Below are 14,213 nucleotides of genomic sequence, written 5' to 3'. Positions count from 1 at the left end.
AAAATCAGTCTTTAATTTGCTTGCACAAGTCGAATGTATTTTCGGTACAGACTTTTTTTCTGTCCCGGTCCATCCCTGCCTGGAAACCTCTGTACAGTATATAAAGTAATGGGGGATTACTTTCAGGATCACCAGGTTGAAATGGATGCAGAGAGGGTTAAGGTTAGGTATTAGGGTTAGGGATTAGGGTTAGGGATTAGGATTAGGATTAGGGTTAGGGTTAGGGTTAGGGTTAGGGATTAGGGATTAGGGATTAGGGATTAGGGATTATGGATTAGGGATTAGGGTTAGGGTTAGGGTTTGGGATTAGGGTTAGGGTTAGGGTTAGGGATTAGGGATTAGGGATTAGGGTTAGGTTATTATAGTGCTGATACAACAAATCCAATGGCAGTTTAAGATTTTTTACACAATACCAGATAGGTAAGATCTTTGTATCCAGTTAAAAGGAAATCATCCGAAAACAATCACGGCTGTCAAAAGAACACTTTTCAATGTCCTCTCGAGTGCAGCAGGCGGTCATGAGTAAACATCACACAGACCTCTTGACTTTATTGCATCAGCTCAGAGGCCAGCAATGATACGGGAGCTCGAACCTCTTTTTCGGAGGGATTTCTCTGTAAGAAGGTGATTTTTGTTCTCTTGGTGTCCATTGCAATACTTTCAGCAATTCCGCCGCTAAGACGAGATCTCATTTCAGCGTTGTGCCTGAGAGAGGAGGCTTAGGGGAGATGAGAGGCCTCTGTCAGAGCCCCCGTGCCAGGAAAATGAGGGTTACACAATTACACACAGTTCCGAAAAAAAGCCCTCTTCGTAATTGGATCCATTTTAGGGCCTTTAAAACCCACCTCTTGGAGATAAAGCCGCCCTAGGTGCAGATTTCATTCTTTTCTCTCTGTCTGCAGTGCTTTTTCATTTAGACTTGCCCCAAAAAAAAAAAAAAAAAACGACTGCGGTATCACATCCAATAGAACAGCATTTTAACTGAAAATAATTCTGCTAATTTCTACAAGGATGGATGATCATCTGCGTCAAAAGTTGATAATCAGTGTAACAGGGAAAAAAATCAAAGTTGCTTTCATTAACGAATATGAGGAGACGTTACGGTGATCACCCAGCATTTCTTTCCCACCCCCCCAGCAACACCCTCATCCCAGCAACTCTCACAAGAGCCTAAGGCGGTGAAAAAATACCCAGAAGAAACACACAATCAATTGAACATATTCTTGCTTTGGCCTTAGGGCAGAACTTGCAATGTACGCCCCGTGGGCCACGTCCAGAAGGTTCAGTCTTGACCAGCCCTGGGCACTGTTTATGAACTTGAAAATGATATGCAAAACATGTGCCTCTTTTATTTTGAAAGTGTTAATTTTACTTTGATGTGTATGCGTGTGGGTACACTGATTTTTCCAACCCCTCTGGCCTCAAATTTTTCCCAAAAACAAAGACTAGCAAAAATGCCAATCGATTTGCCACCGAGTTCCGTGGAAGTATGTGACATTCACACAAAAAGCCATCATCCACACCTCGTATACTAAAATGTGTCCCTAAATTGTATTTTTGTTGAGCTGAAGTCATGTAAAAACCAACACCATGCATCAGTGGCTATCTGTTTTGGTTAGATTTGGTGTGCAATTGCCACAAATGTCATTACTCATTCATGTTGATCGTAAAATAGCAATCTAAGATTAATGATACTACCCCAACCGTTATAGTGTTAAAACGTAATAGTAGGGCAAATGGCCTTGAACCAAGCGCACACTTCATTACACACAGCCAATATCCAAATGAGATATCTCAAGAGAAGATAATGGTGAATCACAAATTACATGGATTTACCACGCACTTTAAAGCCTGCTTGTCTGCCAAATGAACTTGTGATTGCTTTCTGACAACATGCTAACATAGCAAAAAGACAGTGTCACATTGGTCCTATTTGATGTATAGTCGTGTTTGCAAAAAGTGCTGTTAAATGGTCATTTTGGTGAGAACGATTTGTAGTTTTCTAACATTCACGTTAAGCTTTTTTTCTTTTTCTTTTTTCGTGAACATAGGGAAAAGACCATATGCCCATAAATTCCAAAAATATATGGCAATTGTTTTGAAATTTTCAGAAGCTGAAGTGGGCACTGTAAATGTTAGTGATGGCATGGTTGCAGTGTTTTGACATTTTTTTCAAGGTTTTTTTGCATGCACATTAAGTATTTTAAGACTGTCCTGAGTATGGCAGTTCTCAGTCTCTGCACGAAACAGATTTTCTGCACGAGTTTAGGTATTTCAAACATGCATAAAGGGATGAATTCACTTTAAAAGCTCTTTAAACTAAGTCATCGTGTATGTACGGAGTTTACAATGGCCTATTAAAAAAGAAGCATTTATTTTAAAAAAAGAAAAGAAAAAGAGACATACATAGAGTTGGTCATTGTAAGCAACGCGTTGGGCGCCGTAAGGGCATTTTTTTGCATAACAGCTGGCTGTCGCGCTTATGAAAGATGACATGACCCATACATCGCCGAATCCCACGCCATGTCTTGCGTGCATTCGACGATGAAATGACAAAAGGACAAGCCAACTCTGCGTGTTAGTGTTGGCTCGTGAGTGAAAGATTCGTTCAAAAAAACGATTTTCTTTTTTCAGTGAACGAGAGTGAACGATAGGAAGTGATTCGTTCTTTTTTCAGTTCATATGACTTCAACCAGTAGGTATCGGTAATGCGCATTGAAGCTTGTGCCACCTCGCTGTAAAACAAAACGAAGAAGAAAATGAACTGAACGGATCTGTGAGTGAACGTGTCAGTGAGTGAGTGATTTGCATTTCCAGTTCATCGCGAGAACGGATCAGTGAGGAAACGAATCCTGACTGTCCCGTTCGCGAACGAGTTAATGGGTGAACTGCCTTCCCTGCCGTGCGTCAGCGGATCAGTCAGTGAACGTGTTGCGTCTCCTGGCGTTAACTATGTAAGCCAGAATGTAGATTTACGATTTGCGCTGGAAAGAAAGAACCACTCACTGAAACACCATTTCTTTTATGCGCGTTTTCTCCAAGCTAACAGTTAATTTTATTGCATGAAGGGATGCACCGCGCCGTTATGCAACAACGGGAAGATTATGCTTCTCTTTGGGTGATCTTGATTTTATAACACTTATAGTAGTTTTTAAATAACGTGTATGCATATATAAGGCTAAATATTGTTTTCCAATATATCTACTGCAATCTCACATTGGATTGCTGGTTTGAAATTTACTTTTAATATTATCATTATTATTATAGTTATTATTATTGTTATTAAAGAAACATTTATGTTAAAACTTGTCTGGTGTTTTATTCCTTGTTTGTCTACTTTAATTTACTTTTAATATTATCATTATTATTATTGTTATTATTATTGTTATTAAATAAACATTTGTATTAAAACTTGTCTGGTGTTTTATTCCTTGTTTTTATATTCGCCAATTAAAACATAAAAATCAGACATTTGGTTAACTGCTTTCTATGACAATGTGTTTTACGTTGTTATATGAGTCGGTGTCCCGCAAAATAACAAATGTTGGCATAATGGATTTTTTTTCAACCTATTATTCAAACACAAACACATTCGGTAAAATAACACCATCAACTACAATCCAACAAATACAACATTAAGATATCAATGCATAACGTGTGTCGGCTGGCATAGCAGCAATGCTGTCTGTCACTCACTCGTGAATCTTCGCGAACGAACCTGAAAATGGCGGTGTACCTAATAGAGTGTCTGGATGACGTCACAGATCAAACAGCCAATCAGAAAGTGGGGGTGAGGGCGGGTGTGGCACTTTTCACTTTCAGTTAAGCTTTGGCCATGATTTTTCCCTAATGAACTGGCCTGTTATTAGTTACACTTGAAAATGGCGGTGTACCTAATGGAGTGTCCGAGTGATGTCACAGATCAACCAGCCAATCAGAAAGTGGGGGTGAGGGCGGGTGTGGCACTTTTCACTTTCAGTTAAGCTTTGGCCATGATTTTTCCCTAATGAACTGGCCTGTTATTAGGCACTTGAAAATGGTGGTGTACCTAATGGAGTGTCCGAGTGATGTCACAGATCAACCAGCCAATCAGAAAGTGGGGGTGAGGGCGGGTGTGGCACTTTTCACTTTCGGTTAAGCTTTGGCCATGATTTTTCCCTAATGAACTGGCCTGTTATTAGGTACACTTGGAAATGGCGGTGTACCTAATGGAGTGTCTGAGTGATGTCACAGATCAACCAGCCAATCAGAAAGTGGGGGTGAGGGCGGGTGTGGCACTTTTCACTTTCAGTTAAGCTTTGGCCATGATTTTTCCCTAATGAACTGGCCTGTTATTAGGTACAGTTGAAAATGGCGGTGTACCTAATGGAGTGTCCGAGTGATGTCACAGACCAACCAGCCAATCAGAAAGTGGGGGTGAGGGCGGGTGTGGCACTTTATACTTTCAGTTAAGCTTTGGCCATGATTTTTCCCTAATGAACTGGCCTGTTATTAGGTACACTTGAAAATGGCGGTGTACCTAATGGAGTGTCCGAGTGATGTCACAGATCAACCAGCCAATCAGAAAGTGGGGGTGAGGGCGGGTGTGGCACTTTTCACTTTCAGTTAAGCTTTGGCCATGATTTTTCCCTAATGAACTGGCCTGTTATTAGGTACAGTTGAAAATGGCGGTGTACCTAATGGAGTGTCCGAGTTATGTCACAGATCAACCAGCCAATCAGAAAGTGGGGGTGAGGGCGGGTGTGGCACTTTTCACTTTCAGTTAAGCTTTGGCCATGATTTTTCCCTAATGAACTGGCCTGTTATTAGGTACACCTGAAAATGGCGGTGTACCTAATGGAGCCACTAACAGGCCACTTTATTAGGGAAATATCATGGTCAAAGGTCACAGGTGTCACAGCTAAAACGTTTCCCGCCTCGCCCCCTACACTATTGGATTTCACCCTGCTCCCTAGATAGTGGGCGTGATCCATTGGTTTGATCCTCCAACTTCGGGGTAGGGCCACCTTATGTATTTACACATAAATACTTGCATTTGTTTGCATATGCATACAAAACGAGGCTCCAATTCTAAAAGCACATTTGGGTATATGCCTGCACCTGGGATCGAACCAAGGTCTTTCCGTGAACAAGCCCATGTCAGTAACTAGTTGGCTATTTCAACCTTGTACGTCAGGGGTCCCCAAACTTTTTCCTGTGAGGGCCACATAACCTTTCCCTTCTCTGATGGCGGGCCGGTGGCAGTTTGTAACAGAAAAAGTGTGACGATCGTAGGGGAGCTTAAAAAAATTATTGTTTTCCAGAAAGCCACACATAACCAAATAACGGTTATTTAATATCCCTTTCCAGGTTCTTTACAGAAAAAAAGTCAGGAAACAAATAATAACACTATTAATGAAATAAATAATAACTAAACCCTCTCTGAGTTCTTCACAGAAAAAACAGGAAATAAATAACTAAATAACTCTCTCTGGGTTCTTCATAGAAAAAAAACCATGGAACATTAACTTTCTGTTGTGCCATGCACAATCTTAACAGATAAAAGTTCAGCTCAGTTGTCAGAGCAGAACCTCTCTGACACATATGAGCAGTCTCTTAAAGTTCTTGTGTTCCTTCCTTATAATCCTTTTGTAGGTTCCAGTAGGCTTGTAGATACTGCTGTCTTTTTTGTTAAAGTTTGATAGTGCGTCATAGTCTGGAGTAAAATTTGTTGTGGCAATTCTTAGGCGAGATCCGAGGTGTTGGTCCGTTTACCTCGATCTGTGACGGGTAGATGTTGACGTTCATGTGGCTGAACGTCACGTCGCGTACGTCGAGCCAAATTGGCAACTCTTTTAAACGCTCGGCACTGTTCACCCTGCTTTACTTGGGCGACATTTTAACGGAAGGATTCCAGGGGAAGGTTTGTGGGTGGCTTTAGCGCAAAACTGCATCTGAAAGCTCAGCGCGCAAATTACAAGAATGCTGTCGTCACAGCCCACGCTCTAAATTCGGGACTGATACAAATAGAGCGCGAGTGCGCCATGTCCGTACACGCACTTGTGAGTGTGCACCGAGCTTTCTGACACGGCTTCCGGTAGTAAATGCGCAGGCGAGCGCTTCCCCATCTACTGGGGAAACGCAGTCATTGCAGGCAAAATGAGCAAAAAAAAAAAAAAAAAGGTTTAATAATACAATTTATTCAGGGTTGGCGGGCCGGATTAAACGGTCCCGCGGGCCGTATCCGGCCCGCGGGCCGTAGTTTGGTGACCCCTGTTGTACGTTAACGACGACTGCACTCTTTTGTACTAGTGATGTGCATTCCAGTTCTCAAAGTGAACTGAATCCTTAGAATCGGTTCACTCAGAAAATCTGTTCAAACGAATCGTTCACCGAATCGTTCGCTACACTTTCTTATTTATTCTTTCTTTTTACCTTGTGTAGTGTACCTATTGAAGTGTCCACGAGGTGTACCTAGTCACAGGCCACTTCATTAGGGGAAAAGCTAAAGTGAAAGAGAAAGGTTCGTTCGCGAAGATTTTTATGATTTAATTGGCGAATATAAAAACAAGGAATAAAACACCAGACAAGTTTTAACATAACGTTTATTTGAAAAATAATATTAAAAATGCATTTCAAACCAGCAATCTAATGTGAAATTGCAGTAGATATATTGGATAACAATATTTAGGCGTATATATGCATACACGCTATTGAAAAAAAACTGCAAGTGTTATAAAATCAAGATTACCCAAAGAGAAGCATAATCTCCCCGTTGTTGCATGACGGCGCATCCCTTCATGCAATAAAGTTAGCCGTTATCTTGGAGAAAACGTGCATAAAAGAAGTTGTGTTTCAGTGTGTGGTTCTTTCTTTCCTTGGCAAATTGTAAACCTACATTCTGGCTTACATAGTTCACGCCAGGAGACGCAACACGTTCACTGACTGGTCCGTTGACGCAGGGCAAGGAAGGCAGTTCACCCATTAACTCGTTCGCGAACGGGAAAGCCAGGATTCGCTCCCTCATTGATCCGTTCTCGCGATGAACTGGAAATGCAAATCACTCACTGACACGTTGACTCACACATTCGTTCAGTTGGTGAACGGGAAACGCAATTCACGACTCGTTCGTGAACAGGAAGTTACCTCATTTTCTTCTTCGTTTCGTTTTACGGCGAGGTGGCACCAGCTTCAATGCGCATTACCGGCACTTACTGCTTGAAGTCATATGAACTGAAAAAAGACCGAATCACTTTAGGACGTGATTTGTTCACTGGAAAAAAGAATCGTTCTTCTGAACGAATCGTTCACTCACGTGTTCAAAAACAAAACGGTTCAGTGTGTGTGTTTTGGTGACGATTCCTTGAACGATTTGTCTGAACGAATCTTTTGAGTCAACTGATTCTAAAGATTCTGTTTACTTAAAATAATTCGAATGCACATCAGTACTGCGTGTGACTGTTAAGCACTTTACGCTGACTGTTCGTCACAAACAGCAAACCAGCACGCCGGCTCAGGTCGACTGAAGGCGGAGAGCACACACGGACACCGTGGAGACTTTAAGGCCCTTCCCGACACATAATATCAACTCGTTCCCGTGCTCGTGACGATCATGTTACGTTACAACTTAAACCGTGACGCCATAAAGCACATGAAACTCAAAGTTTCCCTACTTGCTCCCGCGGACAGGATTTTTCTCGACTGTCCCACCTCCTCCGGGCGAGGTGACCGGGGCTCCCCATGTCATCAACCGAAGAGCAGCGCGTACAGTCGGACGATTACCCGCTCATCTCCAGAATGGATTCTTCCGACTCCGAGTACAATCAGTTTTCACCCGGAGCCCGAATTCATTCCAAGTCATCCAGCTATGACGTGCTGTCAGTCTTGGGACGCGGCGCCTATGGGAACGTGGTTAAATGTCGGAAGACCACCGACAACAAGACGGTGGCGGTCAAGACCATCAAGAACTATGGAACATCAGCTAAGCGGGCCATATATGAGGTGGATGACAGCTTTTAGGTACCTGAGGTCATGACTTGCACTGACATCTATACTTGTGTCTTAATAGATTCTTGCCTTGTTAAAAATCAAAAAGATGGATGCTGACAAATGCCACTTGGTGCAATGGAACAGCATCTTCAGCATCACTGGACATGTTTGCATTGAGTTTGAGCTGTTGGACAAAAGTCTGTATGATTTTATAAAAGAACGAAATTTCAGGCCTCTCCAGCTGAAGGAGATCAGGCCAGTTGTCCATCAGGTATGATTTCCAAAAACGAAAGAAAAAAGTTTTAATATTTATGGAATGTTGATAAAGTTGGACTTGTTGGATTGACCTTTTAGCTGGCAGACATGCTGGACCACTTGAAGGTCTCCCAGATAATACACGCGGATCTCAAGATGGAGAACGTGATGCTGGTTAACCAGGTTCAGCAACCATACAAGATTAAAGTGATCGACTTTGGCCTCGCTGCTCAGGTGTCCACTGCCAAACAGGGCTCGCTCATTCAGACCCTCCCCTATCGGTAAGTCCGAATATAAGCTAACCCGTGAGGTCACCAAAACATTGGAAAAAAAAAATGCCTTTGCAAATTACCTTGTGCAAATTGGGCTATTGTGATGTAGTCTGTGGGGTTACATTAAATAAAAAATAAAAAAAACTTTTAACGTGGTGCTGCCAAAAACACAAGAATTGCACTTAAAGGAAACAAAACGTCGAACATTTTTTAAATGGACTCTTATCAAATTTTTGAATAGCAAAATTTACACTGTAGATCCAGGTGCCCAATTCTACTATAATTTTATTTTCAATGCATCTTTCAAGTGGCACATACTAGATAAAGTCTAAAGACTAACAATGATAGCACAAACGCAAATAATCTATATGAAAAAATGGGGGGAAAAAATCACAATAAGATGGTTAATCATCTCCCCCTCTGTCGCCAGGTCTCCAGAAGTCCTGTTGGGTGCACCATTCACAGAAGCCATAGACATCTGGTCAATGGGCTGCATCGCTGCATTTCTATACACAGGCGCACTTCTCTACCCTGGAAAAAGTGAATACGACATGGTAAGTATAAGTAAGTATACCCTATTTTGAAATTGGCTTAACGACAATACTGTGAAACGTCATTTCAACTTAAAGGAAAATATGCGTCGTAAATGTGCTTCATCTCATTCTTTAACATCAGTTGTCACACTAGTGTTTTGGTTGACACTGGAATCTAAATTCTTAAAAGTGTGAGTCCTCTTACGTCTCATAATTTCCGATGAACCTTACAGGTTATTTAGTAATGTTTTGGGTGAAAATTCCCAAATGTTAACTTGGTGTTGTGATTTCAGCTCAGGTACATAGTGGAGACTCAAGGTCAGCCACCAGATAATGTTCTCGAAGCTGGACTGCAGACCAAGCGCTTCTTCCAGATGGAGCGCAATTTCAGCTGGAATCTCAAGGTATGTGCCTCTCCGTGCTTGTCCTTGAAAAAAAATACAAACTCAACGTTTACCTCAAGTCTGGTCCTTTCAGACACCCGAACAATACCAGAAAGAGACCACATCAGTACCCAAAGAGACCAGACGATTTAAATTCCGCTCTCTTGATCGCCTTCTTCATGTAAGCAGTCACTTACTGTAACTTCAAATTCAGTGTCTATGACATGTTCAAATTTATTTAGTTCCAGCCAGGGATTTTGAACACCAGGCACATTGCCAATAAAGCGGCCAAGACAACCGACGTGCAGAAGTTTGTGGAGCTGCTGAAGGGAACGCTGCACCTTGACGCCGCGCAGCGTATGACGCCTCGCCAGGTTCTGGAGCACGACTTTAGCACCATGAGCCACCTGGAGCCGCTTCACAACAGCAGCTCCCAGTAAGGCTAGACCCGTTAAGTTCCTGGAGCAATCTCGATCATGAAACAGAAACTAATTGGAGTTTAAATATCAACTTGTATTGCAGCGTGCAGTCATGCTTTCACATGATGTCCACGTGCTCCAACAAGACCACGCTACAGTCGCTCTGCGGGAAAGGATTCGACCCGTTGGCTCTAAGTGAGTCGCACGATGATGAGCCATGCTGCAGCCCCACGTCACCGGAAGTGTACGAAATCATGGCCCAAGATGAACGATCGGACCCAAGTTGACATACGGGGTCTGGGATAGACACATCATCCGCCTGATGAGATGGAGGAACGTTGTGCTTTCTCTTTGTCCCAACAAACTCAACCCAGTGAACAATGTTGGGCCTTCGCTAACCTGTACAATGTTCACACTTGACAGTCATGGCGGCCATCAACTCTAAGTATCGCTCTCCACTGATTGAGCTAGCCCGAGCATCATTTTCTTAAACTGATGATAAAATGCTTAACGTTCTTTACATGCCAAAAACTTTGTCTGAGCACTGTGCCCGTTGGATAAAGAGATCACATGTGCCGAAACCTGTATATAAATCTAACTTGTCCATCTTTTTCTACTTCATGGTTTGTGAATGATGTCAGAACAAGACACCCATTGCCGTTATAGTTCTCGGAGCGTGTACGGTTATATTGACGCGCTAATGATTGGTGAAAGTAACTGTCGTATAATTGTTTACTGTTATACTTTGTCAAACAAAATGAGTACTTGGGAAGACGGCATCCTAACGCAGTGCATGTCTGAGACGGTTTATCACGGCTAATACAAAGTAAACGTTAGGCGCCCTCTAGCCCGTCAGTAAGTGCACTCTGCCCATCTGATAGCTAATAACGGAGCCATTAAATGGACTGATAACGTTCGCAGCTGTGTCCTTGTCTGCATTCCGCCTCACCTCGCCATCTTTCCCGCCTCACCTCAGCCACCCATCCCCGCCGCCTAGCCCTTTAATCCCCCAATAAAAACCTTATTTGGCGTCTGCCCTCGGCTCTAGGAAACGGAAAAATCCCCCAAACACGTTTCTTGATGAATGTAGTGTTTCATCACTTTGGTGCCCATGCTCCTGATTTGTGTGCGAGGGGACGTGCCGGTGTCGGCGCACCGGGGGCTTAACAGATGACTAGTCCATGCCTGGGAGCTGCTTAGTGCACGGCGCACATGGGACGAGCTGGCTGCGTTGCAATGCGACAGCTGGTTTCGCTACAACCGGCGATATATTATGCAAATGACGGAAAATCTTCATCTTGGATTGCTGTAGTTGTTCACACTCTCATCCAGAAGTTGTGGAAAATACATGGAAGTGGATACAGGCGGTGACGGGAACAAAGTCATTAGACAGTTACAAATGAGATTGCGTTGTCCCATGGGTCGTCAGCAAAATTTTGCCGTTTGCTTATTCTGCCCTCTTTGTTCATCTGGTGTCTGTTAGTCCGTCCATCTTTCATCAGTCTGTTGGACTCTTAAATTGGACAAGCCACGCTTTATATCATTATGTCCATAGATGTCCTGCCATCCAGTTTTTGGCCCATGGTAATCTCGTCGGTCAGATTGTTTCCATCCATTTATCAGATGGTTTGTCTCATTGTAAAGCCTGTCCAATGGTCTGTCCATCCGTTTGTATTGTCAGTGCATTGTTCTTTAGAGCCAGCAGTTTTTTGGTGGGTCCAGTCAACGATTTCTGCCCGTCCATAAGCAATTGGTCCATACGAGGCAAGTCTGTTCAACGGTTCGTCCATCCAGCTGTCGGTTGTTCCATCCATTTGTCTTGTCCAAAAATCTGTCCATCATAGTCAAGTCAGTACGTCTCAGTATAAATCCATCAGTCTAACCGACCGTTGGACATTTTGACCGTTCGTTGAAACATTGTCAACCGGTTTATCCGTCCATGCTGGTGTTCGTTTGTTGAGTCATCTGTCTCTTACTGGGTCTTTTTTTTTGGTTGCTTGTATGTTGGTCAGTCCCTTGGTTTATTATTATGTTATATTTTCTTTAATCCAATCCACGGGGAAGGCAATTAAATTTAAAGACAGTGGTGCCGCCCCAAAATCACAATTTACACTTCAAACCATCTTCCTTCATCCCTGGTAATTTGCATACAATAGCAAAGAAGAAGAAAAAAGGGTGCATCAATGTCAAGTAGAAGCCTTCATTGCGTGTTTTCCTCAGTGGGGAAACTGAGGTCGGCACACCTGAGATGCTCAAATCAGCATTAGGTGTAAACAAATGACGGCTGCCCCCGAGGGCCATACCAATACTTTGACGATAAAGTTATCAGAGGAAAGGGCCTCAAACAGTCCGAATACTTTTTAGGGGTTATCTTTTACGTAGACGTTTAACTAGACAGTTTGGATAAACAGGTCGCATCTCAAAAAAGAGGCTTATGCTTTTTTTTACTTAGAGGGATTTTAAAAGTTTGCTAAGAAGGTAATGCTGACTTTTGTTACCATGACGACCGGGGGCAGAGCTAGGGCATGTGACGCCTCTAGTGACTTATTGGCAACATATCAAGCCACTTTTAAGGTATTAGAACAACTTTTTAGACTTCAAGAGACTCCGAGAGATAATATGCCCTCCCCTTACCATTATCCAGACTCTAAGTCCTATTCAGTCAGCTTTTCTTGGGATGCTTTTCAAAATCAGTTGGGTTCTTATTTCTTTATACCTTTATAAGCAATTATTATTTATAAGCAATTATTGTCTTCCACCCCACCCACAAAACTATTTTCAAAGGGGGAAACCATGACGTTCTTTGCCTGGATCCCCTCGAATGTTCCTTGAATGGAATGTTCCAGCATCTCTCCAATGCATTGTTGTTTTGTATTAACGCTTGAAATGCTCCCAATGAATCATCTTTGATCACAAAACAAGCATGGTTGTCAGCATACCATACTAATTACCGCGCATTATAAATAGAATCTTTCTACGAGTGATTAATAGGCTTCCGTGTTGCTACTTTAAAACAATGTGATGCTGCCGCCACAAACACACGGAACATTCCGAACCAAATGAAACAAGAGAGAGAGAACATTAAAGATTCTTTTGAGTTATATCGAGTTTTCCTTTTTTTTTTTGTTTAGGCTTTTTCAAGCTCATTGGAAATTGGATCAGTGGTGATGAATGAAAACAAGGTGTTGACTAATTACTGTATATTCAGTTGGAAAATGTAGTTGTATTGTATTGTACGATTTGGGGCCTACATTGATTGATTCAGCTAGCCCAAGCAAAAGCAAGATTCGACTCTAAATGGTCCAGCTGGTCAACCTACTTCATCCTTTTTACTGAATTTATGAATGTTGGCTTTTTTATCCGTTCATTGTCTGATCTGCTCATTAGTCTATGTTACAGTCCAATGTTGTTTGCCAAAAGGCTTATTAATAGGTATAAATGGACATACCCGGTACTCTCTATCAATTTGGAAACCTGCTGTTGATGTACTTCCATTAATTTATTTATTTCATCCTCAGTGGGCAAAAGTCTATCCCAGCTGACTTGGGTGACAGGTGGGCTACTTTAAAAGTTTTCACTCCCATGTGGAATGGAAATGAAAAAAGCATAGAGAGAGCATTTAGGATTGCCTGACATTTCATCCTGGAGCTGATAAACTGCAAATAAAAAAACCTGAGCAAAAGCACCATGATTGGATTGACATTGACCCGCTGGACAGAAGCAGCGCTCCAAATGATGATAATACTCATTTTGGTCACATAGTGCGCTTGTGATGATGGGAGGGGAAGAAATGGTTCCAAATAGAATGGATTCTCCATTTTCTTTAAAGCACTTTAAAGAAGTCGCTGTCAGAAACAGTCTAGTGGAAATAGTTCGTAGAACACTCTGAATTCCCAGACTTGTCAGAAGGAACACATGTGGTTGGAAGGCAAATCTTTTCATTGTGCGCAAAGTCGCTGGCCCAGACAAGCACATCGCTTGTACGTTGTACTTTCCGCTACCAGTTCTTGTATAAAACGAGACAGTGGTATGATGTTTTTCCACCATTTAAAAACATTCCCAAGTGATATGCCCATTCTTTGGAATCAAGAGTTACAGCTTATTTTTCACCCTCCTTTTAAAGTCCTGTAGAAATCGGTCGGTTTTGAGCGGGCAAATTAGTTGCTGCTCGAAACACAAATCAGGTTGTTTTAGAAACTACATAACTTTTTGCATTCATCTTTCTGAAAAGCGACGATGCAGCAACCACATCACGGACCAATCTGTTCAGTTGACATCCACTCGGGTCCGTTACAATAATAAGAAATTTAAGAGCGATCACCTCATGCACAGATTGTATTTTATTGCCATCAAAGTTTTCACAACACCGCCGAGGTGGAAGGC

The 14,213-nt window shown here is 42.3% G+C and overlaps 1 protein-coding gene across 1 annotated transcript; it reads left to right on the top strand.

Annotated features, from left to right (window-relative positions):
• Positions 1–7,335: 7,335 nt before the first annotated feature.
• Positions 7,336–10,839, top strand: LOC133153050 (homeodomain-interacting protein kinase 1-like). The gene is made up of 8 exons (XM_061277079.1): positions 7,336–7,980; positions 8,048–8,239; positions 8,323–8,504; positions 8,926–9,049; positions 9,322–9,432; positions 9,506–9,592; positions 9,654–9,847; positions 9,934–10,839. The coding sequence occupies exons 1-8, from the start codon at positions 7,720–7,722 to the stop codon at positions 10,115–10,117; spliced, it is 1,335 nt and encodes a 444-aa protein (XP_061133063.1). The 5' UTR covers positions 7,336–7,719; the 3' UTR covers positions 10,118–10,839.
• Positions 10,840–14,213: the final 3,374 nt, after the last annotated feature.

Source organism: Syngnathus typhle, linkage group LG4 (genome assembly GCF_033458585.1).
Source record: "Syngnathus typhle isolate RoL2023-S1 ecotype Sweden linkage group LG4, RoL_Styp_1.0, whole genome shotgun sequence".
Taxonomy (NCBI): domain Eukaryota; kingdom Metazoa; phylum Chordata; class Actinopteri; order Syngnathiformes; family Syngnathidae; genus Syngnathus; species Syngnathus typhle.
Note: the sequence above shows the minus strand (reverse complement) of the source record. Positions and strands in the feature narration are given on the sequence as shown.